A 26512-nucleotide genomic window follows, 5' to 3' on the forward strand; every position below is an offset into this window, starting at 1 on the left:
CAGGGACAATCTTCCTCAAGCAAGAAAAGGAAGATTGGCAACAGATGTTAGCTCAGGGCCAATCTTCCTCACCAAAAAAAGAAAAGAAAAGAGGCATTTACCCAGCCTTTACAAATCCAGCAGAGAAGCAGCTCAAAGTCGAAAGCTGTTCAAATTATCCTACTTCAGTGTGTTTTTACATAAAATTGTCTGTGTTCCTTCCCCACTGAGGACTCCAAAGTAACATACAGTTTGTCTCAAGCTTCCTTGTTTAAGTGTATTCCGAGGACAGGACATCTCCTGTAGCCTAGGAATCCATGCCAAGAGGGTGAGTCAAACAGAGGTTTGAGGGGAAGAGCCCGCACTCTGGGACGTGACTCCTGTCCATCTGGGGCACCATCAGGGCCTCGGCCATGGCGGTTGCATGTGGGACCCACCCAGCCCCACACGGGGATCAGACAATGGTTCCATGTCCAGCTCCTAGCTAGGAAGTCTCCATTAGGTGTCCCTCTACAGCAGAGACACTGGGATAGTCAAAGTGGCCTGCATGAGGGACAACACAGGTTGCCCCTTTAATCCAAACTACATCTTTGGGGGTCGCTGTGGCAGACCTGTTCAGTACCAGGCCACCAGCGTGACTTCCAGCTGTTCCCACCCGCGTCTGATACCTGAGCAGTGCTGAGCCAACCCATAGCGGAGCCGGAAGCAAAAGGAAGGGGACGCACCCTAGAAACAGATTTTATGTGGTTATTTTTTCCCCAGATCATTCAAGTCTTTGAAAAGTTGAAAAGTAGGTGTATCAAAACTCACAACACTATTGGTTTATTTTATTTATATCAAAAGGGATGAATTATCCTTTTACTTCAACTTAATTAAAAATTATTTAAGATAACCACTTGGTTAAGAGAAATTGTCAAACATGGGAAAATCTCAATTAAAAACACCAAGAGTGAACCCTGATGGAAACTATGGGCTTTGGGTGGTTAGGACGAGTCAATGCAGATTCATCAGTTGTCACAGATGTGCCACTCCAGTGGGGGATGTTGATGGTGGGGGGGCTGTGCATGTGGGGGGCAGGGAGTATATGGGAAATCTTTGAAATTCCCCTCAATTTTGGTGTGCACCTTAAACTGCTCTAAAAAAATAGGCAATAGAAAAACCCCTAAAAACATAAGATCTAGCAAACCAGTAGATTTTGAAGATATTATTGGTGAGTTGGTTTCCGTGAAAGCCAGGTGTAGTGCATTGAATGGTGGCCCCCACCCACCCAAAAGATACATCCATCTGGAAATTATGGATGTGACTTATTTGGAAAAAAGGTCTTTGCAGACGTAATTAAGTTAAGGATCTGAAAATGAAATCATCTTGAATTAGGGTGGGCCCCAAATCCATTGACAAGTGTCCTTAGAAGAGAAGGGAGAAGACACACAGAGGGCAAGATGATGGGAAGATGGAAAGAGAGATCCAAGTGGTACGCATACAAGCCCAGGAACACTCTGGTTTGAAGGCTTCCAGGCCAATGCTTTATGCAGAGGAGGGCGGTGTCCTCAGATAATGGGGAGAGACTGTCTCTGGAAGGACAGGAGGCCCAGGGAACTTGAAAGTTCAAAATTTTCAGCTCGCGTGTCTTCGTCCCATGTCTCGGGGGTCCACTCTACCCACACGGGCCCTCATCTCAGCCCAGAGGTTCCCACCTCAGCACCAGCGACATTTGGGACCAGAAACTTCTTTGCTGCGGGAGCAGGCTGTGCGCTGTAGGATGTTGAGCAGCGTCATTGGTCTCCACCCTCTAGATGCCAGGAGCACCCTCCCCAGTTGGGACAACCAAAATATCCCCAGCCTTTACCAAATGTCCCCTGGGAGGTAACATCACACTTGAGGACACGTCCTCCCCAGTCTGAGAGCACATCCTGGGCATCGGAGACTCAGCCACGTTCAGGTGCCCTTGGGCCCTGGTCTTGGCGGACTCTTCCGGAGACACAGGGGTTACAGGGCTCCTTCAGCACCGCCACTCTGGTTCTTAGTTGCATGTCCATTCATTTTAATTCTCCCTTTCCTTACGTGGGTAGGAAGAAGCCCGAAGACCGGGCTTTCTTCGGTCGTCACCACTGTCATCACAACATCACGTCCTCCCCCAGGACTCCACCTCCCCCTTGCTCCAGTCCACGCTGACACTGGTGCTTGTGGGAATCGTCGAGATGCCGCATCACCTGGGTTCGCCTGTGTTCACCTGTGCCCCATTTCCCTCCCCCCACCCGCTGCCCCACCCCAAGGAGGTTATTCCTGGGCTCCTCGAATATATGACCAACACAATCCTGGATCCCACTTTGAGGCTCTGTTTTCTGGGCCACTCCTTGCACTAACTACCTTGTCAGGATCCCAATAGGAAACAAATCTAGAATTTATAAAGGTGTGGGCAGGGTACGGGAGAGGCCCAAGGAATGGTACAGTAACCTGGAGTCAGTCGTGGTGGAGCTGTCACCACCCTGGGCCAAAGTGGTCAGGGAGTAAGTGTTTACCAAGAACCTGAAAGAAGATGGCCATGTACAGGAGACCACCTTGAGCAGAGCAGAGGCCTTCAGTCAAGAGACAACAGCCAGAAGCAGGGTCACAGGGACCCAAGGCCCTGACATCTGCCCCAACCCTTGGAGCTCCTGCCAGCGCTCCCTGTTGGCTGAACCCAACCAGAAGCCAGAAGATAAGGAGGCCTCTTGGTGTGTTCATATGGGCAGCCCCAGGACAGGAGAAGCAGGATGGAGAGTGGACGTGGAGGGGCCAGCCCCGTAGGCCTTGTGGGCCTTCACGGAGTCCAACACAGTCACCAGGCTGTTTCCACCGCCGTTGTCTCCTCTGCTGGAAAGCTCTGCCCCGTGCCTGCTCAAGGCTGGCTCCTTCTCATCAGTCAGCCTCAGGCCAGATGCCATCTCCTCAGAGGCCCTCCTGATCATCTACCAACCACAGTCGTCTCCACTCCCCAGAAAATAAGCCTTGTGCAGGCAGGAACCTTGTGTTCCTAACACCTGGAACAGTACCTGTCACAAAATAATGCTCAGTGAATGTGCGTCCACCTACCTGCTCGACTTCTGAGACTGAATGTGCTGACATTTGCCCAACCCAAACCAAACACCTTGATTTACTGATTCATCCATCCATTCATCTATGCATCCATCAAATCATCCATCCACACACACACATACATACATCTAAGCGTCCATGCATCCATCCAGCCATCCACCCATTATCCAGGCATTCATCCAAGCATCCATCATCTGTCCATCCATCCATGCACCCATGCATCCATCCATACATATATTCAAGCGTTCATCCGTATAGCCACCCATCCATCCATCTATGCATTCATCTAAGCACCCATCATCCATGCACCCATGCACCCATCCATTTAAGATGTATTCTATCCCTCACACCCACATCACTCCACCAGGCGCCTGTGGCTTATAACATTAACCTCATCTTTAACTCCTCCCCTGGCTTCTGTTCTCAGAGGTTGCATGTAGAAACACACAAAGTGACGCTGAGATGCAAATGCCAAGGACAGAAAAAGCTTTGTGTCTTACGAGGTCCCCATAGCCCATCTCCTCACCGATGCAGAGGACCCCTCTCTGACCAGGGGTCCGAGGCAAACGCTTCCACCTGCACCCTGGGGCGGGCGGGGAGGGAAGTTCTAATTGCTCATCATGGTTTCTCCTATTTGCCCCTCAGTTAAAGCAAAGACCAGAACACAGAGAACTCATGAGCACAGTCTCTGGCTTTCGTTCTGTTTATTGAAAGAGCTTTTTCCTTCCTCTCTGAGGAGGCTAAGGAGATTTAATGATGATTCATTAGAGTTCTGTCTCCAGAACATCAACCCCATCTACATTTAGTAGGCTACCTGGAAAGGCCTATGGTTAGTCAAATCTCTGGATATTTATTCCAGAATGATCAATCCTCAGTCTGACTAACTTTCCCACTGTGGGTATGGTTGTTTTCTCATTCTGTAACACTAATCCTATAATAAAGTACTCTCGTGTAACATATTAATAACACTCTACAAACACCATAACTCAGTTAAGGAGCATTTCTAAAGAAGCTTTGCATAATTTTCCAAAGAGATTTGCCTTTTCCAGTCTTGTGCCGTTTCATACACCAGTTTCTTTTTTCTTTTCTTTTTTTTGAGGAAGATTAGCCCTGAGCTAACATCTGCCACCAATCCTCCTCTTTTTGCTGAGGAAGACTGGCCCTGAGCTAACATCCGTGGCCATCTTCCTCTACTTTACATGTGGGACGCCTACCACAGCATGGCGTGCCGGACAGTGCACAGGTCCACACCCGGGATCTGAACCAGCAAATTTAACCCCTGCGCCACCAGACAGACCCCCAGTTTCTTTTCTTTTTTAAAGATGTAAAGTGAATGGAAGGTCAGTGTATAAAACAAATCTGTCACTCAGGAGAGCTGATGGCATCTGTTGGGAGCCTGGCTTGGTATTATTTTGGCATGCACGTAATTACATCAAACTCATGTGCCTGATAACAGCATCTCTTAAAATAATTGATCTGGGATGCAAAAGGATCAAAACGGATTCTTCTAGAATATGGGAGGATATGCATTTTCTTCAGTCACCACGATGAGTACTTCGTGGAGCAGGCCTTAGAGGCTGCCTGTGTTTCGTAGGCGGGATTAGATTCGTCAGCACGACCAGAGGAGAGATGCGGGGAGAGGTCCCGTTAGTGCTAAAGGGGCTCAGGAATAGGATTTTACAGAGCGTGCGCATGCACACACTCACACGCACACGAGGGAAGCTGCCTCTGGCAGCCCACGCCTGCTTCCCAGAACTCTCGTGGCACTGAGCTCTGTGAGCTCGTCTGCATGTTCTGATAAGAAGTGATGGGGAAGGAACATGTGACAATGAGGCCACGTAAGGTTTCGCTGCAGACAGAGAGAGGGAGGGAAGGCAGAAGACAGTTTTCTTAACTCTCGGCAGTCTATGAATGACAGCTCACGTGTCAACAAAAAACGGATACTCAGAGTCAGGCGATACGGGGACATCGCATATCTACTGATGGTTAGTGCCGGGCTCCTTTTGAGAAAAACACTCAGGCCACCTCTGCTGACCCACAGAGCACAGATCGAGGGGCTCCTGGCCACAGCTGCAGCTCACGGAGGGGACAATCACAGCTGGCAGAGTTGCCTGCCCCAAACTCATATGGCCGACCCTCCAGGGAGGGCAAAGAGACAGGACGGGCTTCAGTGCTGGCCTAGGGAGCTCCATTCCAGGAGCAGAACCCGGGCCAAAAACTCTTATAAAGCCATCCATTCATCAGGTGGGCTCCCGGGGGCCCTACCCAAGCTAACTGGCTCAGGCTTGGGGACTTTTCAAAGGGGCAGGTCACTTTGGATGAAGGGCAAGACAAGGGTCACCTTTCAACATTTTACTTTGAAGTCTCCATTTCAACCTCGGGGCTCCCATCAGGAGATTGACTGCTTAACTCAAAATTAGCCCGTGTTCTTCCTCTGTCAGCCCACGAGAGTCTTCATTCCTGCTACAGCCCCCCTCGGTTTAACATCTCCGGCAGGTCTGAGAGGTCCCGCTCAGCATCTTTATTTATCCTCTCTAGGCCTTTGACGGTTTGTGGAGCTGCGCCTGCTACTGGCCTCCCACACAGGAAGCGCTCCAGGAAACATCCTTCCTATCCTCTCGCAGTCATACGCTCTGCCCTTGCTGGGAGGAGGAAATGAGCATCTGCTCGGGCCCCTTATGGAACATTCTGCAGAGAAGCAGCTCAGTTGTCCACGGCAGAAGATGAATTCCTCAAACACGGCTGGGCCTGGACTGTCCCATGGCTATGGTCCTGGACCCGGGAGCAGCGCAGTTCGCACTGTGTACTGTCACCCCAGCAAACTCCCCAGGTGGGAACCACATGGTCAGATGTCCTCTGTGGCCCTTTCTCACCTCTGCACCCACATGGCCAGGCCCTGAGAGCCCACACGCCCCAAACGTCAGTGCACATGGACTCTGGCACTGAACTATGCAGTCATGGATGGTGGACTGTGGGAGCTCGCTTCCTCTCTGTGCAAGTGGGAGGCAACAGACAAGCCCGTGGAGGGCTAGAAGGATCCATGAGGTGATGGATTAGAGTCGAAGATACCAATGTGATCCCATGTGACTTAGCTTAGACACAGAGGTTACATGTGGAAATATTTATAGATATGTGTATATACACAGGTCAGGGTATACATATATATTTTCTTGCCCTTTCAGCTGAGAGGACCTAGGAGCAACGATACCCAGCAACAATGAGCACGGCCAGCACCAGAGGCTGGCTGGCTTCGAACACTGTTCTCCAGTAAAAGGACCCAGGCTCCTGGAGAAGTGGCTGATCTAGGACCAGGGCAGGAAAGGTACAAGGTGAGCCGGGAGCATCTGGGGGTGCCAGAAAGTAAAGAAGTGCAAAAAAAATTTTTTTAAAGAAAGAAGAGAACAAGCATGTGATGGAGGAAGGTCAAAGCTGCCCAGGATTCAACTGAAAGAGCTCGCAATGACCAAAGCTGGAAGAATTTGAGGAAGAAAATAAATGAAGTATAATTTGATTATAACCCGAAGAATAAAATAAATACCTATGAGTCCATACTGATATAAATACATGGCTGAATAAAGAAATACGCAGTGGGGGGAGACATATTTCCCAGGCAGAAGACTTCTTGCAGCTAGCCTGCCCTCGAGGAGGCGGGCACACCTGCCCTCTCCTTAGTGTGGGCTGTGCACGGCGACTTCCTCCCATAGAGCACGTGAGGGAAGGGGGATGAAGAGTAACTTTACAGGGAGAAGCCTGGCAGACACCCCCGAGTCAGGAGGTCCAGGTCAACGCCAACAGCGATAGGCCATGTTGACGGAACAGACCCAGAGCGTGATGTGAAGAAAACGGCTCCTGACTTCCGGGATCTTCCTCCCCAAAACCCACACCCATCTCATCGTGAGAAGAACATCGGACCAATCCCGGTGGAGGGACATCCTACAGAACAGCTGACCAGCACTCCTCAAAACCGGCAAGGGCATCAAAAACCAGAAGAGTGAGAAATAGTCAAAGCACAGAGGGGCCTCGGGAGACGTGGTGACCAAGCGTAAAGTGGTTTCCTGGATGGGACCCTACAACGGAAAGAGGGCACTGGGGAAAACCAAAGAGATCTGACTCAAGAGTGACTTCAGTTAGGAATAAGGGATCCGTGTTGATCCATTAACTGGGCAAGCGCACCGCGCTACGGTAAGACGTCAATAACGGGAAACTGGTGCAGATATCTGAGAACTCTGTCCTATCTTTGCAAGTTTTCTGTAAATCTAAAGCAATTCTAAAATAAAAATTTCATTTAAAAAATACACTGAGCATATTAAGCTTGTGACTCAACGGATGTTACTGCTTACGACGTAACCCAGGCATCTCCATCAGAGAGCTCACTTCCCAGCTGACATGACTCATGCTGGACCCAGCCTGACCTCTCAGGGTTCTCTCCAGAACATTCCTCACCAGGTTCTCGGGAAGGCACTCTTTCTACTTGGGTTATGGGGCTGAGAGGATGTGGGTTCTGGGCAGCCAGCCACGACACTGGTCACATGGGGAAAGTCCACGATGAGGAGGGAAGAGAGACAGACAGACAGACAGAGATTGAGACCCTGGGTCTACGTGCAGCTAATGCCAGATCAGCTCCCGGACATTTTAGTTATGAGTCTAAACACGGCCTTTGCTTATGTTTATTTGAGCTGAGAGTCCGTCATTTGCAACCGAGAGTGTTGTAATAAGCATTCTCGATGTTAATGATGTTTCACTGGTGCTGTTTTAGAAAGGGAAGAAATTTGGGGAACCGTGTCTCGCATTATCAAATAACTGAAATTTTCATTGGGCATCTCATAGATGGAAAGCTCAAATCTATTTCCTATACCCAGGGGCCAAACACCCTCGTTCTTTCCTCTGGCTTGTGATGCGGCTGAGGACCAACTGGCCCTAAGATGACAATCTAAAGTTCTGCTGGTAGGCTATCAGATCTACGCCTACTATGGTGCTTAAAAGGAGGGGGCGGTAAATTTATGTTTAAACAACAGTGATGCACAGGTAAGAGCCACTCCTGAACAAATGTCATGTAAATGTGGACGGCTGCTCACCAGAGAGAGAGCCTTTGAAAAGGAGGTTCTGTGCCCACAGGGACCTCCCAGCACGGGCCTTGGCTGACGGTCAGCAGGACCAGCTCCCTCCCTGGGAGATGGCAAGGAATGATGGAGGGGGAAGGCCGTGCCACACCCCAGATAGCTCTCATTAAAGATTGAACCCAGCCCGGCATCCCTTCCCACAGCTGGACACCACTCCTCGGAGCTGAGTCTCGAGGAAGAAAACGATTGTCAAGTGCCCTGATGTGGGAGCGGAAATTCTCTTTAGAGTGTTCAACGTGCTCTAAAGGGGCCTCTTCAGCAGTTGTTAGACCTCGGCTGCTCCCGAGGGGAGAACATCACAGCTGTCATGGCAACGGGGATGAAAGCTCGTTATGCAGAGAGCAACCCTCACAGGGCCGCCACCCTGGCTTTCAAGTCCTATTCACACATCAGAAGGCAGAAAAGAGAGGCGAGGGAGAGGAAGAGGAGGAAAGGCGGTGGGGGGAGCCAGGCTGTGAGCCGCTCAGAGCTTTACACCCTTCCCATCAAGTAATGCATGCAGAGGCCCCACCAGCCCATTTCGCAGAGAAGAAAACTGAGGCTTAGCAAGGTGAAGCAATTTATCCACTAAATTTAACCAGTGAGAGCTGGACTCAGACCCCGGCTGAGCAGACCCCACGACCTGCTGGCCTGACCATGACGCTCGTTGACCTGAACTCCTTGCACACGTGTCACCTGCATCCAAGGCTGTTCAGGTCACTCCGTAGCTTTTGATCCTCCGGTGGCTTTGTCACACCTAGAATAAAACCCAAGATTAGGGGCCAGCCCGGTGGCACAGCGGCTAAGTTCGCACGTTCCGCTTCGGCGGCCTGGGGTTCACCGGTTCAGATCCCAGGTGCGGACATGGCACCACTTGTCAAGCCACGCTGTGGTAGGCGTCCCACACATAAAGTCGAGGAAGATGGGCACAGATGTTCACTCAGGGCCAGTCTTCCTCAGCAAAAAGAGGAGGATTGGCAGCAGATGTTAGCTCAGGGCTGATCTTCCTCCAAAACAAAACCAAACCAAACCCCAGACCCTGCAGAACCAGCCCTGTGTGAGCCCTGCTGCTCTTCCTACGTCTCGTCCGTTGTCTCTCTGCCCTGGCGCTGGCTGCCTCTGGCCTTCTCTGCGGCTGCTTCCCCTGTCTGGATAGCGCTCCTTTCAGCCAAGTCTCTTCCTTCACTTGATTTGTGCCTTTGCTCTGATGTCACCTCCTCTCTGATGACTTCCCTGACCACAATACCTAAAATAGCAGCTGGAGGAACTCTCTATCCTCTTTTTTGGCTTTACTTTTTCCTTTATAGGTCTTATCTCTGCCCTGGCATTATACAGCTATTATTTGTTTACTGTGTACCTCCCCACCAGAATACAAATCCCAGGTAGATGTTTGTTGTCTGTCTCCCCACCAAAATATAAATATCAGGTTGGTAGACTTCTGCCTGTCTTGCTTACTGACAGCTTTTTGCAAATCCCTACTAGAGATAGAACTTACGATATCACGTGTATGGGCAGGGAAGGGAGTAGGGGAAAGTGGGGTACTTGCTCTTGCTTACATATCTTCCTCCTCTGTCCACCTATGAACTGTCAGAAAGCAGGGCCCAGCCACATATATCTTTGCCCCCACCTCTGCTCCAGCTCCTGGCCTGGTGCTCCACCCTGACCCCGAGGTTGCAAGGCCCAGTAGGTCCTGCCAGGCCACCAGCTTCTTGGTTAGTCCATGAAGTTCTGGCCACAGTTCTAAACTTCGGCAAATCCTTTCCATCCCCTCCATCTCCCACCTCACCTAATTTCTTAGCAGAAGTTTCTTTGAAAAATTCCAGCCTCTTCTGATCTAAACGGGTCAAGAAAAGCGTTTTCCCTCATTTAACGGTGTCATGGTGGTGAGAATGGGCCCAGCCCGGAGGCCAGGGGCCTGGCTGCCTCGGGACTGAATTCCAGAGGCTTTTCCCCCAGGGGCTGGAGGAAGGACCATTCCCTAAAGCTGCTGTCAAGGGGATGAGCAAGTGAAGGCACCAGAGCACCCCCATATCAGGTGGCTCTCAGACCCAAATTATTTAAAAGAGCAAATATCAGTAATGATGCAACTTCGAAGAAAGAAGAAGAAAAACCACAGGACTTCCCGACTGTTAGGATCTCTCTTTTCTACCATCCTGCGATGTACAAAACGCAGTCCTTCACGTGCGTTGGGGGAGGGGTTCTTTGGGTTCATTTGCCTGCTCTTGTGGAAAGCAATAGAAGGCGCAGGCTGACAGCGGCCCTGCCTGGAGGACTCAGGCCGCTCCCTTGATCCTCGTAATCCCCTGGGTCTGAGACGCGGCAGAGGGAGAGGGCCTCTCTCAGGACACAGGACGGGGAACTTCCTTCTCGCTCAGACAGGCAGGCGCTTAAGAAATCCATCAGAAATTTACAAGAGGCACGGCCACTCTCGAACTTTGAGTTTATGGAAGAGCTTCTTTCACTAAAATGCGTACAAACTCAGGCCACCAAAACTAGTATTTGGTATATTTTTAAAGCCTTCCAAGGCACTGTGGGAGCCGCCCAAAATAAATGGGAACCAACCCTCCTCTTTAAGAACCTTGCAATTAAGTCGGAAAGCTGGGATCTGCAGATAGAGGCTGTTAGGGAATGATCAAGTACAGGTCTGCACGAGAATTGGGCTTCTGCGTCCTATTTCTGGAAATGAGATCATCAGTGTGCAGTTGACTCCACTGACAATGGCAGGCTTACTACCGAGTCAAGCCCGAGCTAGGAGGGCATCCGGGTTCTTGGACCAGCCTCGACACTGACTTAGCATCCTGCCGTGGCTCCACGTGGTCACCTTGGCAGCTCCCGGATGCAGGGGATGCTGAGAACAGACTCAGATGCCCACTAGGCTCTCCAGTACCCACTCCGGACGCCTGAACAAAAAGAAATCTGCCTGTTAGGTTGGTGTCTGGGGGGTGGCCACGTACCCCCTTGCCAAAGAACAGGATGTGGGCTGGGTGGGGCGAGGAGGAAACGAATGACCAGAGAAATGAGGGCAAGTTGGTGAGCTGACTTCGGAGGCAGGTCTCAGAATCACTCCCCAGGTTCCTGGGCCCGAAGTACACAAGCCAACTGCCTCACCCCACTTTGTCATATTTGGAACTTCCTTAGGTTCTCACACTGGTCTTTGTTCTTGTCCCAACTGACCTTGGGTTAATTAGCATTGAAAATAATGGTAGAGCTCTATGAAGCGAATGAGCTCTTCTGTTCTGCCCGCCATCTGATGGCAGGGAACAGCCCCCTGGGAGAGCTGGGTTTATTTTGCAGATAAAGGGCCTGGAGCTCCCCCCCGGGGGCATTTGTCGGTCACACTCAGATACGAGCTTGGAGCTCCTAACGGGTGACCTGGCCAGAGGGGCTGGCCGAGGCCACTCGACAGCCTTTGCAAGTTGAAAACCTATTATTGGTCTAGAAGTTTGACAGCAGCCATGGTCACTGCTGGTTCGTGTGACAGAGTTGGGAAGGGGAGCCAGAGGGGGGGGGGGAGGGGAGGGCCCAGCTTTGGAGAGCACCCCCCCACCCCCGCCGGCTAGGTGTTCTCTCCACCGACCAGGTCCCTCGGCTGCAGCAGAACCCACTGCCAGCTCGTGGCCTCCGCATGTGCCTCTCAGCCAAGCTGTGTCCTGGGCTCCAGCTCCAGGGGCAGAGAGGAAACAAGTTCACCTATGGGGCTGGAGGGGAAAGAGCATCTCGGATCAGCATGACGCAGCCCCTTCCTCCTCAGAAACTCAGAAAAACTGTCTGAGTGGATAGGGCCGGTTTGGCAGGCTCTGAGCGTTTTTTGTTTTTTTTTTTAATGTTTATTTACTTACTATTTTTTTGGTGAGGAAGAGTGGCCCTGGGCTAACATCTTTTGCCAATCTCCCTCTTTCTTTTTTTTGCTTCAGGAAGATTGTCGCTGAGCCAACATCTGTGCCAATCTTTCTCTATTTTGTACGTGGGATGCCTGCCATAGAAAGGCTTGATGAGCGGTGTGTCAGTCTGCACCGGGGTTCCAGACCTGTGAACCCCGGGCTGCTGAAGCAGAGTGTGCAAACTTAACCACTCGGCCACCAGACCAGCCCCCTTAGCATTATTTTTAATGCTAATTAAGCCAAGGTCAAAAATTCAACACAAGCCTTGAGCTTTGTACAGACGGCACGGTGACGCCTACGTCACATAAAGGAACTCACTGATGGAACGTCCTTAGACTGGCCACTCAGCTCCAGGTGGGGGGCGAGCCCCTGTCGGAAAGACCCCCAGCACTCGGTCTCCCTCACAAGGTCACGATTTATCAGGGAAGACAGAGGTACGCACAGCGCACAGGGCGAGCGCTACAGCAGTCCCGCTCTTCCTAACGGGAACAACAATAAAACAGCCCCGAGCCCACCCGTACTATGTGCCAGGCCCTGGGCTAAGGGTTGTTCACGCATTATCCCATGTTTCCGATTAACCCGCTGAAGAATGCTTCGGGCTGGCTGTGTCATCCCCAGTTGATCAGTGAGGAGTGCTCAGCTTGGGAAGGACGTGTAAATCATCTAGGGCCACACGGCAGGGATCAAAGAGATGTGCCAGCCCCAAGGGAAGAGCTCCCCGCCTCGCTCCAGAGATCTGGGGCTTCAGGGAAGATGGCACCATCTTCTTAAAGAGGTGATCAAGGCGGGGGTGGGGGAATTCTTCTCGGATGAAACGAGGGGCAGAGTCAAGCCTGTGACAGCAGAGTGTCTGGGGTCTTTGGGGGGTGGGGATAGAGAAGGACAGGGCAGATGATAGACACCAGGTGTGCCACACTGGGAGGTGACGGGAGGTCCCCAAGGAGGCCAGGGAAATGACAGGGCAGATCCGCACAATGGGAAGATCCCAGGGAACGCGCACACGGGAAGGATGAGAGGGGCCGGGGGAAGCAGGTGACCTGATATGCGGTCACCGCCATGGACGAGAGAGGAAGGAGGAGGACTTTGAGCCTCCAGCTTCCCACAGAGGCTGTCACTGTCAGCAAGAAGGAGACAAGGGAGGCCAGCTGAGGGCCCTCACAGGCAGCGTGACTCCACACCACAGGCGTAAAAGGACTTGAGCGTTTGTCTCAGTCCCCCAGAGTCCCGGCACCAGGTGTGCAGAAAGCAGGTACATTCTTTCCCATTCAGCCACCTCTGAGAACGTGGGAGGACACCGCCTCGTCCACGCTAATTGCACATTAGTCACTTCCCCTTTTCCCGATTTTCTTCCCAAAATAACACCACAGCATTTGAAATGTTTTGAAAAAGAAAATGCCTAGAACCCTACCACCCTAGACACAGCCATTTCATATTCTCTTCCCAAATTGGTTCATCCCTCTGCTGGTTTTCAGAGCTTAACACTGGCAGGCAGACCCAGTGGAGCAGGGGCTGGTTCCGTCCATGGCTGATATGGGCTCAACACAAGCTTGACATAAGGGAAGCCATATTGTAGAAAAGAAACCATCTTGTAACTTTGAATGACTTCTGAGTAACTAACCCTGACTCATCGGCCTCTTTGAATCTGTGCTTTAGTTGGCCAGATAAGTAAGGGTCTATCTCCGGGGCATTTGCAGGCTCTGTAGATTTTATGGCCCCTCCCAGCTGGTATAAGTTGGTAACTTTTTTCTTTTTGGTTCTCTAGGAATGTGATGACCCCCAGGCTGAGAGTCTATGCTGATAACCATCATCAATGACAACTGAAAGATCAGGGTATATACGGTGTTACTCCCATTTCTGATGCATAGCCAGTAAAACAAAAGACTAACAGGAACTGGGACCAGATGTCGGCCCCACCCGGAGACCAGATGTTGGCCCCACCCAGAGACCAGCCCTGTATATAACTGACCTGTAGTCTTTTTCTGGGAGATGGTTATTTTGGACCTGATTCGGACATTTTCCCTCTTGCTTCAAGCTGTAATAAAGTCCTTCCTCTCCTTCCACCTTGCCTCCTGACTATGGGCATGTCTTGTGGCGAGCAGACGACCCGCCTTGGGCGGTAACAGCTGGACCTCCAGTGCCAGGCACGGGGCTGTGCTGACCGACAGGTTGGAAAAGGGAACGAATGGCCGGAGTGTAAACGTCTCTGTGATTCCACTTTGTCACTGAAGGCATCATGACCTCTCCCTTGGCCTCTATACCACGCCATAATGATCGTCCTTGATTTTCCTTTCAGCAAATGTGCCACAATTTAATTAGTCAGTCCCAATCTTCGGAAATTTAGGTCACTTCTTTTTTTTTTTTCTTTTTAACTTTTCTATTATAAGTGACACCTCCTGTCTAAGCTGACCAGAAGTCCAGAATGCATACAGGAAGAGTGGAAGTTTTGTTTCCTTAAACGTGGAAAGCCACATTATGAAGGCATCATGAGTAAAGGCAAAAGATAAGCCACCAACTTGAAGAAAATACTTGTAAAATACATGCCAGTCAAAGGGTGACTCTCCTCGGTGTATAAGGAGCTAGTTTAAATCAATAATAAAAAGGTTTGAAAAATAGAATAAAGGGTGAAGAATACGGATTCACTGGAGAAACACAAAGGGCCCATCAACAGGAGGGTCTCATCTCATAAACACAGAAATGCAAGTTAAAACAAGAGACTTTTCTTTTATTAGATTGGAAAATATGAACAGAATGAAGTCTATCTTGTTTTGGGGAACATGTCTGGGAGGGCACTCTTGTTTCCTAAGAGTGGGTGCATAAATCGGTATAACCATTCGTGACGCTGTGATGTACCATAAGAAATACATTATTTGATCTTCCTCCCATTTCTGGTACAGAGCTCCTAAAACTCGGAATTTCCTATGTGATAAGAGCATGAAGGTGTCTTGATGTTCAGAACAAGCCCCTTTCAACAACACCTGAGTTTTTGTTACCAAGATGACTTGGAAAACACCTAAGGATGGGGCTGGTTGCCAGGGGAACCAACCTTGAGATTAGAAGGTTGGACCTTTCAGTCCCATCTTCCAGACCTCCAGGGAGGGGAGAGGGGCTGGGGGTTCAATCAATCTCCAACGGCCAATGATTTAATCAATCATGCCTACATAATGGAGCCGCCATAAAAACCCACAAGGACGGGCTGAGGAGAGATCGCAGGGTGGTGACCACAGGGAGATGTGGGGAGGGTGGTGCTCTGGGAGAGGACGTGGAAGCTCCACACTTTTCCCCACCCCTTGCCCTATGCATCTCTTCCATCTGGCTGTTCCTGGGTTACATTCTTTTACAATAAGCCCGTAAGGTAGTAAGTAAAATGTCTCTCTGAGTTCTGTGAGCTGCTCTGTTAAATTAATTGAACACAAGCAGGGGGTCGTTGGAATCTCCCATCTTTGGCCCACTGGTCAGAAGCACAGGTGACAACCTGGACTTGCGAGTGTTGTCCAAAGTCGAGGAGGGGGTCAGTCTTGTGGGACCAAGTCCTTAACCTGTGGGGTCTGACATTATCTCCGAGTAGAAAGTGTCAGAATTGAGTTGAATGGTAGGACACCCAGCTGGTGTCCAAGAATTGCTTGTGGGGTGGGGAACCCCTCCCCCCCAACACACTGAAATCGTATGCTCGGACCATTTACCATTATGGAGGGCAATTCGGCAAAATCAAACATTTAAATGTGCTTATACTTTTATGCAGAAGTCTTACTTCTGAAAATCAGTTCTACAGAATAGCAACACAGCTACCAAAGGACACACCTGGGGGTGTTCCTTTTACGTTGTTTACAACCAAAAAATATCGGGAAAATTTCAGTGCCCAGCACACAGGGAAGCGACTTAACAGATGTGAGAACGTGCGTGGCAGAGATCCACCAGACAGCAGTTAAGAAGGGGATGGGTGTCCATTTTCTGACCCGGATGAGACTTTGCCGTCTCTGCTACATTATTTGAAATATTTACAACTAGTAATAATTTTGTTTATCACCAAAGCCGTAAAAAGAGACAAGTTGATGTGCGCATAACTCAGGTACCACTAAAACTGACACTGCCGTGGTTATCTTTGGGCAAGTTTTCCTCCCTTTGCACTAAAGCTTAGGGCAGATGGGTCAAAGGGCACACTCTCTCACTCTTGGTGCACCCTGACAAATAGCTTTCCCAGGAGTCAGAGAGGTTTATGGGGTGTTCACCATATATGGACAAAATAAGCTGATTCCTCCAAGAGGTCGATGATAAAACATTCAGAGTGTGAAGCATTTCACCTCCAACCAGTTTACTAATTTTAATCCTCTCCCATAGCATGTCCATTGTCTAGTGTGCTCTGATCCCCTTTAATGAGGCCTACTCGGCGTCTTGCATGTAGCAGGTACTTGATACATTTTGCTTGTTCGACGAATTCATTTTGTCCCCCTACCGCACCCCTGGTTCAAAGGAGCTGGCATAGGAAGCGATTGGATTATTTTCAGAATAGTCAACTGACAACACCAGATAGACCTGAGAGAGAAAGAACAGGCAGGAGGAGGATGCCTCAGGGCTGGCTCAGCAGCACCCTGCTGACCCATTTCCCTGGCCCGCCCAGTCCAGGGGCGCCGCTAGGAGGAGCCGCAGGGCGCTACTGGCTGCAGGGGAGGATGCTCTGCCTGGCCTGCCTGGCCACTCGAGGCTGACTCCTCCTCCGCCATTGGATACACCCTCTAACTTTTCCCTCGTGCCCCCAGCTTCCTTCCCCATCTCTGCATCCTTGTTGGAGGCTGCCACTCTTCAGGGACAGGGGCAGACCCTCCTCTCCGTCCTCATTGTGGCTGCGCTCTTTCTTGCTGGGGATAAAGAGCAGGTATGGGATCCAGGAACCAGCGCTGGGCGACTCATGCCACGGTCTCGGCTCAGCCCCTCCGATCTTCAGTTTGGCTCTGATGCCCTAATTTGAAATTCCTCTTTGGTGAGGTCTTTATGGCAATTAAGGAGTGAGCTTTGCATGGGGGAATGAGCTGATGTGCAGGCCGAATGGTACCAGGAGAAATTGCCCCAATGTTGGGGCTGGGAATGGAGGCTGGACCCAGCCCGGTGGCTTTGCACCTCCAGGAGCTCCCACCCGCTTCCCTGGGAGATTGGGCAGGCTCTCACACTCTGACGTCCCAGATAGTTGGAAATTTCCCTCCCTGTAACTCCCCGGGGGCTAGTGAACTCAGTCACCAAGTTCCCACAGGACCCACAGGCATCCTGCTCCACCCAGGCTTCCCATCCCCGCCTCTAGCCCACCTGGCAGAGGAAGGAGGTTTCTTTCATTTTCATTTTGATTCTGGGAACTTACATTGGCTGCATTCCTGGTGGCCAAGCCAGAATCAGGAATGCAGGTCAAGGATGCCAGGGAGAACCTCGCGCTGATGTGGTGATCCAAGGGGAGGGCCCGCTCCTGGAATCTCACCCCAGGGCCATGCAGGATAAAGGAGCATGAACTTAGGCAGGACCATGTTATACAGAAAGGAAGGAGAACAAAAAGCAGAAATAACGTCAAGCTAAGCAACAAGCAGATATGAAAGACCAGAACCATCTCCAGTTGGACACAGAATCCAACCACTTCTCACCTCCAGGTCCAAACCCCGTTATTCTTCGCCGATCATCTCAGCAGCCTCCTTGCTGGTCTCTCTGTGCAGCTCCTCCCTGTTCAGCGTCCTCCGCCCAGCAGTGGGATGATCCCATGAAAACATGAGTAGGCCTCGTCCCTCCCCTGCTCAACCTCCTGCATGGCTTGCAACCGACAGGCTGGAACCAGGTCCCTTGCGTGGCCCACACGGGGGCCTGCCACCCCCTCGCCTCTCTGACCTCACATCCCACTGCAGTCCCCCCTCTGCCCACTTCCTCCCCCTCCTCCAGCCACACTGGCCTCTTGTCCGAGAAGGGGCCTTGGCATGCGGCTGCTCCCTTTGCTAGAAGGTTCTTTCCTCAGATATTTACAGGCTCCGTGCTCCGTCACTTTTGCCAGGTCTTTGCTCCTGTGTGCCCACGCCTGGCCGCTCCCTCTAAAATGTCAGCTCCCCACATTTTATACCTCCTTCTCCGCAAGACTTTTCTCCTTTGCACAAATTATCATCCAACGTGCTGCATGTTATGTTTATTTATCCCATCTTGTCTGTCTCCCACTAAAATGCCAGGGATTTTTGTTTCTTCTCTGCTGAGTGCCCAGCGCCCAGAGCAGCACCAGCACACAGTAAGGGCAGCGCTCACTAGGGCAAGAGCTGCGGCTCCGCGGGGGAGGGAGGGCAGCGCCGGCCATCTCATTATCGAATATCCGTACAGCGGTCTAGTCGACCAAATACTCACAGGAGCGAGGATTATTCTGAATACAGAATCGGCCAGGGAGCCTGAGGAGGTCTGCCCCACATCGTGCCAGACGCCCAGTCACAGAGCCACACCCTCCAGCACAGAAAGGGCTCCGCAGAGCGTGTTTGGGCATGGCCCTTCCAGGGCGCTTGAAGGAGATGATTTGAGAAGGCCAGGTCAGAAGACAATAAGACACGGAGAATAAATAAGTACCAAGCTAATGAGCCATCTGCCGGGCGGTGAGATTGCTGTGCCAGACAGCAGCCCCACCCCGCAGATCAGTTGCTGGGTTAGCCCACACATCCAAACATTCAGCAGCAAAATTGAACTATAATGATAGTGCTCGCTTCAATTTTCTGGGGACACGTTATGACAATTGTGAATCAGGTGGCCAACTATAACCACCCAACTGGGTTCCCCCCCCAACCGCAAAGGCCTCCTGGCTGTCCCTTCTCACCCCCAGTCACTTATAAAGCAAATCTCATGGTCCCCGAGTTCTGATGTGGTCCCTTCACTGCACGGCAGGCAAGCGCAAAGTCACCATCATTCTTTGAGAGTCGCCTCTCCCATGAAAGCCGGCAAGGGGCATGAAGTGACACGTGCTGGACTGTCCAAAGGCTGAGGAAGACCACTTCACCTAAAGAAGACGGACTTCACCTTCCCCAGGGCTGCAGCCTGGCCCAACCCTCCTGTTGGCCCTGGGGGAGTCTGGAAAGCCAGTGACTGTGCGCCAGGTAGAGGCCGGATGGCCAGGGAAGGGAATGGTAATGACCACTGGCCGTGGCAGCTGTCAGCCTGGCTCGGGCAGGTCCAGAGGGAGAGGAGCCTGCGTGCACCGGGCACATCTCAATAAGCAGAACCCAGACGTTCAACAGATGGGAAGCAGTAGCTTGGAATTCACTTCCAACTAAACAATAAGTACATTCTCTGGCTGGTTTCGATGCTCGCTTCCAAAAGCAACAGGCACTGAGAACCACTCGGCATTTACCAGCCCTCCGCTCATTCTCTCTGGGAGCGCCCCGGGAGAATTGGGGAGCTGCAAAGGCAGCCCCCACTGTGATCTGCAGGTCCCAGAGCTGCCTGAAATCCCTCCTTTTTCCCCCTCCTGCTTTTCCCACACTCCCTGTAGCAATTAACAAAGGATGGGGGGGGGGGGCGCAGCCTGGAGACCAGAACAGTGCTGAAACCAGCAAAAAGCTCGTGGCTGGGTAATCCTCACTCCAGCTACATCAAGGACAGAAATAAAATTGCCATTTCAGCTCCGGGTGCAGCTGGAAGAGGCTGTCACTCCCAAGAATGTAGAGAAAACTTAGGGGAAGGATGTACAAGAAAGGGAAGGAACTTTTCCCATTTCCTATTCGAATTAAATGAGGATGGCAATCACAGCAGGAGAGGTGGAACCTTCGGGGCATTTTCTCAGTGCTAAGTGGTGCTAGGGTTTGGGTAATAACCACAACAATAGCTCAGGGGCCCCAGGCCAGCCAGTGCTTACTGATGACTGATCAGCCACCCGGGCAGTCCTCAGCTTCTTTGCCAAGGGGGTCACCATGGGCAACTGCCCCCGTGGGGAGGTGACTAGCCCTGCAGCCGGAGGAGGTCGCTATGGGAATCTGGTCACATGGGGAAGTGACCAGCCCTGCAGCCGGAAGAGGTCGCTGTGGGAATCTGGTTATAGGGGGAGATGACCAGTCCTGCAGCCAGAGGGGGTCGCTCGCTAGGGGCACCTGTCCAGAGGGCACTTGGAGATGGGCTGCCCACTTGGCTCTGTCCTCATCTGGCTGGAGTCAAACGGAAGAAAAGGGGGTGTGCATTAATGTGGGAAGAGAGAAGGGAGAGAGGAGAGAGAGGGAGGGAAGAGGAAGGAGGGAGGATGAGGGAGGAAGAGGAAGAGGGAAGAGGAGGCAGGAGGAGGGCGGGAATGGGAGGGAGGGAGGCGGAGGGAGGCGGCGGCGGGGGGAGGAGCGCGAGCGGAGACGCGCGAGCCGGAGGCGGCGGGCCGAGCCGGCACCGCGCGCGGCTGCGCTCTGGTTGGCTGATCTACGCCGTCCTCCCGCCGCCGCCCCCTCCTCCCTCCCACTGCCCGCCCTCCCCGCGGCGGCTGGCGTCGAGAAAGTACAGTAAAAAGTCCAAGTGCAGGGCTCGACGCAAGATGGGGTCGGGCTCCTCCAGCTACCGGCCCAAGGCCATCTACTTGGACATCGATGGACGCATTCAGAAGGTAGCCCCCGCCCCACCCGCGGTCGCGGGGCGCCCTCCCGCGCGCGCCCCCCGTCGTGCGAGCCCGCCGCGGGGGCCCCTCCCCCGGGTGGCAGCGCGGAGGGTCTCGGCGCGGGTGGGGGGACCAGGCCAGGGGACGCCGGCGGGGGTTGGGGGGACCATCGTGCGTGCGTCCGCGGGTCCGGGCTGCGGCCTCCGACAACTTCGGTCACGGGCGGCGGGGCTCTGCGGGGCAGGTGTCCCCCAGCAGCGGCCCCCAGTGGAAAAGGCGACGCGCACGGGGGTAATTTTTCATTTCGTGGCCAGAGCTGTCTTTGTAACAAATCTGATTGGGCCGAGTTCGTGCGTTCAGAGGCTGCTACATTAAGCCTTTCATTTCCGGCAGGACGACCCCAAGAGCAGACACCCCGGAGCCGGTGGGCAGCCCTGCGGGACGGAGTGCCCGCTCAGGGACGGTGCCCGATCAAGCTGTCCCGGCGGGGCCGGCGGGGCGCAAGTGGGGGGGGGGGGGGGGGGCTGACACAGCAGGGGCTGCTCCATGCCGTGTCCCCGGCAGTGTCCCCGTCCTGGCAGGTGGTCAGCTCTGACAGAGACGGTGACCCCGTGCTGCTCTATCTTCTAGAGCCCACAGAGAGACTGGGTGACCCACTGGACCACCTCTGGGGTCCTTCCACCCTCCTCTTTGGAGATAGGAAGCCCTCCAAATGTCAGGCGTCCCTAACCAGCTTGAGTGTCATGAGAGAGGCATCCAAAGCAGACCCCTTTGTTCAGGCCCCTCCCCTTCTCTGCCCCTGGCATGGGTCCAGAGCATCCCGGACTCATGCTTCTGATTGGCAGAGAGGGACAATGAAAGAGCTGACTTGGAAGGGGTCTCTCTTTAGCTCCCCCTTAAGCCCTGGGAAAAGCTGTAATGAGGGAATGGTCCCCAAACCTCCACTGGACATTTCAGGGAAGCCCGCATTTGCCGAGTCTCACCTTGTGCTCTGCAAGGAGCCCCCAGTGGGGAAGCCATGGAGAGGTGCCCCAGGCAGGCAGGGAGGAAGCGCTGGGTGGGGGGGGTTGGGTCTCTCTGGTTCCCAGACGTGCACACAGTCTCTGCCAGCTGATAGACTTGAGCCAAAAAGCCACCTTCACCCCCATCCCAGCTTGATTCCCGTGGAATGTGAAGCACAGGCTGCCCTTCCCCCACCATAGCCGCTGTAATAGAATGAGAAAATGGGAAGAGGAAGCATCTTCAAGGGCAGGTGGACAACCCCTCTTAGTTCGTCAGCGCTGGACAGCTGGTCAGCGGCAGAGGCGGGAGTAGACCCAGGTCCCCTGACTTCCAGGAACGGGCTCCAGACTGCACAGGAATTTAACAGCCTCCCCAAAGGAAGAGATGGCCGTCTGCTGAACACGTCCCTGCTCTAGTGTGCACACACATGCACAAATACGCACACACGTGCACGTACATTCACACACAGACACATTTTACACACACATGCATGCACGCACATATGCAAACATGAATACACATGCATAAGCACACATACTTTTTCGACCCCACCAGATGAGAGTTATCAAAGATCTGCCGTTTCTTCTCCCCGAAGCCCCCCCAGTATATAGTTATATATTCTACTTGGAGGTCCTTCTGGCTCTGCTATGTGGGACGCTGCCTCAGCATGGCTTGAGGAGCAGTGCTAGGTCTGTGCCCAGGATCCAAACCGGCGAAACCCTGAGCCACTGAAGCAGAGTGCAAGAACTTAACCACTCGGCCACGGGGCCGGCCCCACCTTTTTTATCTTTTGAAAGAGATGAGATGAGATGCTGTCACCCGGTCAGAAGTGACGGCTGCTTCCTGAGAACTTCCCCCAGTTCTGCCGCGAAGCTGCATTGAAGTGGAAGAGAGGTTCCAGGGGGCGGGAACGGAGCCCAGAGTCTGGCAGGCTGGGCTGTCATTATGGGCAGGATGGTTTTTTGCAGTTGACACACCCGAGGTTGGGATGACCTCCCTGCCAGCTGCCCCAGGAAACCACGGGCACCTGCATTCAGGAGGGAGGCCGTGGCCTTGGGAGGGGTCAGATCTGAGGTTGTGTGCTGGCTCCATCGTGCTCTGTGATCTTGAGCAGGGTGCTTGGCTCCTCTGAGCTGGCCTCCTCTGTAAAGTGGGATAGTAATGTCTGTTTTATAGACTGCCATGGGAAGTCAATGACATCATGTAAACAGAGGGCCTGGAACACTGCTGGAACACGGCGGACATTATGCGCTTCTCTCTCCCTCTGTTCCACAAACATCCTCCAACTGGTACAAATAGGGGAGGAGGTGGGCCGTGGTCTTTCAACCTCTGCCGTCTCTGCGAGGTCTGTTTCTGGTTCCTGACCTCGCTGTGAGCCCTCTCCCTTTGCTCTTGGCACCGTTGGAGCGCTTATAGCTGGACTTTTAGCTCTGGTTGAGAGCCAGATCGTTCGGGGTTTCCCAGTGTGTGCTGGAAAATGATAACCTCTCACTCACCTCAAGCTCCCCGCCCGCCCAGCAGCACCCTCGAGACGAGAGCACTTCCAGCAATGCCTTCAGTGGCTGCAGTTTCTTAAAGTCCCAGCCACTGGGTTAATTCTGCAAGTTCCCCAAATGTGGCCATGTTCCGTCTCCCTTGCGTCCATCCCACATCCTAGGTCATGGGTGCAAACCCTGAGTTGCTTCCGAGGAGGGGCACTGTGTGTTTGGAGGCATGTGTTGCTGCCTGGCTCTTGTCCACCTGGTCGTCAAGCCCGTGGCTCCCGCATTACTTTTGCTCTCTGTCCCTGGAGTTCTCTGACTCCTGGGCGTTCTGCGCTCCCCTGGAGAATGCACAAATGGAGGTTGCAATCAAAACGGGGACTTCTGCGGATGCTGTCTTCCCCAGCAGAGCTGAGGGTGGAAGAGCTAAAGTTGTCTGAAGGGTGGTCGGACAGATGGATGGCAAGTGTGGCATTCCCTGTCTGAGGACGTGCCTGTGATAGTAACACCGGAGGCACGTCCAGTGCCTGGAGAAACCGTGGCAGCCGTTGGCAGCTAGTTCAGGGCGTTTTTGATACAAAGAAAACGCCAGACACAGGTCACGTGACCCGCCCAGTTCATGCAGTGGGAGGCCGGCCTCGAGAATCTGGGGATCCTCGGAGCCCCTTGAGAGGTCAGTTTTCCAGCCCCAGGGCTTTTCCTTCAGAGGTTGCACAGAGGAGACTCGGAGGGCAGCGGTGGCTTGTCTTCTGAGTCTGTGCCCTTCCTGGGCCCACACAAAAGTGGGATTCTGAGGTGGCTGGGAGCTCGTGTCCCGGAGCCAGAGGGATTGAGGTCCATTCTCAGCCTGGCCTTGGGTTGGTGACCTAACCCCTTGATCCCACCATTTTCTTGACAGTAACATTGGGACGCTGGTAGTGCTGCTTGTTGCGAGAACAGTGGTGACAAGGCAGATCCGTTAGTCAAATATCTGGACATGTTTATTGAGCAGCTATTGTGTGCTGAGCGCTGGAGTGCAATGTGAATGTGACAGTCACCACCCTTGGCGAGTCCCACTGAGCGATGGCGCCTCTGACCTGAGCCAGGCATGGGGCCTGGACCCCAGGAGGGCACAAATGGTAAATAGCAGCTGTTGTGGGGCCCCCTGTGATGGACAGAAGGACACAGCAGGACCAGCTGGTGGGAAGGGGCTGTGGTGCCAGCCACGTGTGGAGCTCGATGAACAAGTTTCCTTCCTCTGGGAAGGCAGGCTTTGTGGGGAAGGAGCCTTTTGGCAGATGGATAGCCTTGGGATGTCCGAGGTTAGGAACTGCTAAACGGCCAGGGAGCCAGCCTCTTGCAGCCAGCAGCACCTGCACACACCTGTCCCCATCGTCTGCTCTTCCACTTGCCTGGGAGCGCAGGTGAGCCCTGGCACCTCCCAGCACCAGGTGAAGGAGGAGGGAGGGGGAACATGGTCCCCAAACCCAGAGACCTGGAACCCCGCTTCAGAGGCCTCCTCTTGAGAAGGCAATGCCCAGAGCGTTGGCTCTTTCTTTCCTCAGTGTCCCCTGGCCTCAGTGCCTGCCCCTTTCTCCCACTCAGCTAGGATGCCCAGGGCGTGATGTGACGATGCACTCAGGCTCCTGGCTGGTGGCACGTCCTGGCCGAGGTTTGCTGACCTTCCAAATGAAACAGAGTGAGCCCTTTGTGGGACCCCCGGGCCTGACGTGGGGCTGGGGTTTGGTGAGCAGCCTCATCTGGGCCAGAGCAGCCGTCCTGGAGCTCCTCAGGCTGGTCGAAAGGGACTGCCTCTGTTGGCGCATTGCCCTGGGCTAGCGGCTCCCTCGGGGACCGTCCTCTGGTCATGGCACTGTGCCGGGACCACCCTCAGCCACTCTGAGCTGCCATGTGTTTGTCCCAGCCTTGCTCTCCAGCGGGAACCCAGGTCTTAATAAGCAAACAGCCGCTTGATGTTTCTGAAACAAGGAAACAAATGAGAAAAACCAAAAGAGAAGAGTCACATTGGAAAGTTGTTAAAATGTCAGCAGACAACCGTTCCCAGTTCCTAATGTCTCCTGTGTTGTTGCTCCTTCCCTGGCTGGAGCTAAGTGCCCCGTGCGCCCAGCCTCGGGCCCATCCCTCCGTATGATCATCTTCCCCCAGCCTCGTCCTGTGGCCACTTGGAAGCCAGGTTGTGCCCGTGGATACCTCGGAAGCTGTCATCCAGCCCCCGCGGGTCTGCGGGGCCCTGACCCACCATCCCCTCCCCAGAGGTTTTCCTCTGGGCCTCAGGCCCTCTTGCCTGCACCTGGAGCCCGGGCCTCTGCGCCCCTGGCCGTCTCCGGCTCTACCCCGAGGCAATCTTGCTCCCTGCCACCTGTCTCTCCCTGTGTACCCCCACCCTGCTCCGACCTTGTACCCTCCAAGGGACTTCAGGCTCGTCTGCCTTCATTTCTTGCCTTTGGGACAAACAAGCTGGCGTTTTGAGCTGACTGCACGTCTTCAGGGCAAAAATGTCTTCTGTTTTTCAAAGGATACACCTGCTGCCTGTCTTGTCCAGTGTGGTCATCATGGCGGGGCCTGGAGTCCCTCCCTGGCTCACGAGCGCCTTTCCCCCTCCTGGAATAGGTCCATCCTGCCACCTGGCAAAGCCCATTGCCAATTTCCTTTCGCTTTCAGACATGCGCACCTGCTCTACCCGACACGCGGAGTGTGCCTTTCCTGACAACTGGAAGGAGTTTGTTCATTTGTACAATGATGCACGCACTGGCCAGGCAGACCCACTGCTAGTCCTCTGGGCTTCGGCCCTGCCGTCCACTCCCCTCATCTCTGCCAGGTGGACGGTGACGCCCCTTGGCCACCCTCAGCAGTTCCAGCAGAGTCCGTTTATCTTCCTTTAAATGTTTATAACTTAAGCTCTTTAAACAGATACTGAAATGTTAACATCAGCTAAGTGCGACCAAGGGAAGTTGGAGAAGGGAGTCATCCCACGCCCTTTCGGGGCTTCCAGTGTGAAAAGGGAGGTGGGCTGGTGGTGATGGGGAGGTGGAGAGGGAGCATTTTGATTCCCAGCCTGACCTTTCGTTCGCGATGACCTCTCTGTCTCCAGCTGGGTCCGAGCTGGGCTGTGAACATTAATGAGAGCATCTCGTTTCAGTCTCTTTCAACAAGCACATCAGCCGTGAAGCGCCTGGGACCCTGGCTGCCTGAGCTGCCGTAGCAGGTGCCATCCAAATAAGAACTCTCAGAGACACCGTCTCCCCAAATTCTAGCCCAGGGCCCTGAGAAGTCAGGAAGCTGCTGGCCTCCTTCCTCCTTCCCACCTGCTGTGCTCAGAAGGCCTCTCAAACTAGACGTTTGAGACATCAGAGGCTGGAGGCTTGAACCCTCCTGACGGCACCAGGGTTGGCAGACAGTGACATGGAGACCTGTCAGACTAGACACAGT

The 26512-nt window shown here is 53.2% G+C and overlaps 1 protein-coding gene across 2 annotated transcripts in view; it reads left to right on the forward strand.

Annotated features, from left to right (window-relative positions):
* The first annotated feature begins 20348 nt into the window (after positions 1-20348).
* Positions 20349-26512, forward strand: part of LOC124231517 (high affinity cGMP-specific 3',5'-cyclic phosphodiesterase 9A) — an 89551-nt gene continuing 83387 nt past the window's right edge. For both annotated transcript variants that reach the window (XM_046648328.1, XM_046648327.1), the window contains exon 1: positions 20349-20609. In XM_046648328.1, the coding sequence (XP_046504284.1) occupies positions 20541-20609 (69 nt within the window). In that variant the 5' untranslated portion in view covers positions 20349-20540. The remainder of the gene's footprint in view (positions 20610-26512) is intronic.

The sequence above is a fragment of the Equus quagga genome, chromosome 21 (assembly GCF_021613505.1).
Source record: "Equus quagga isolate Etosha38 chromosome 21, UCLA_HA_Equagga_1.0, whole genome shotgun sequence".
NCBI lineage: Eukaryota > Metazoa > Chordata > Mammalia > Perissodactyla > Equidae > Equus > Equus quagga.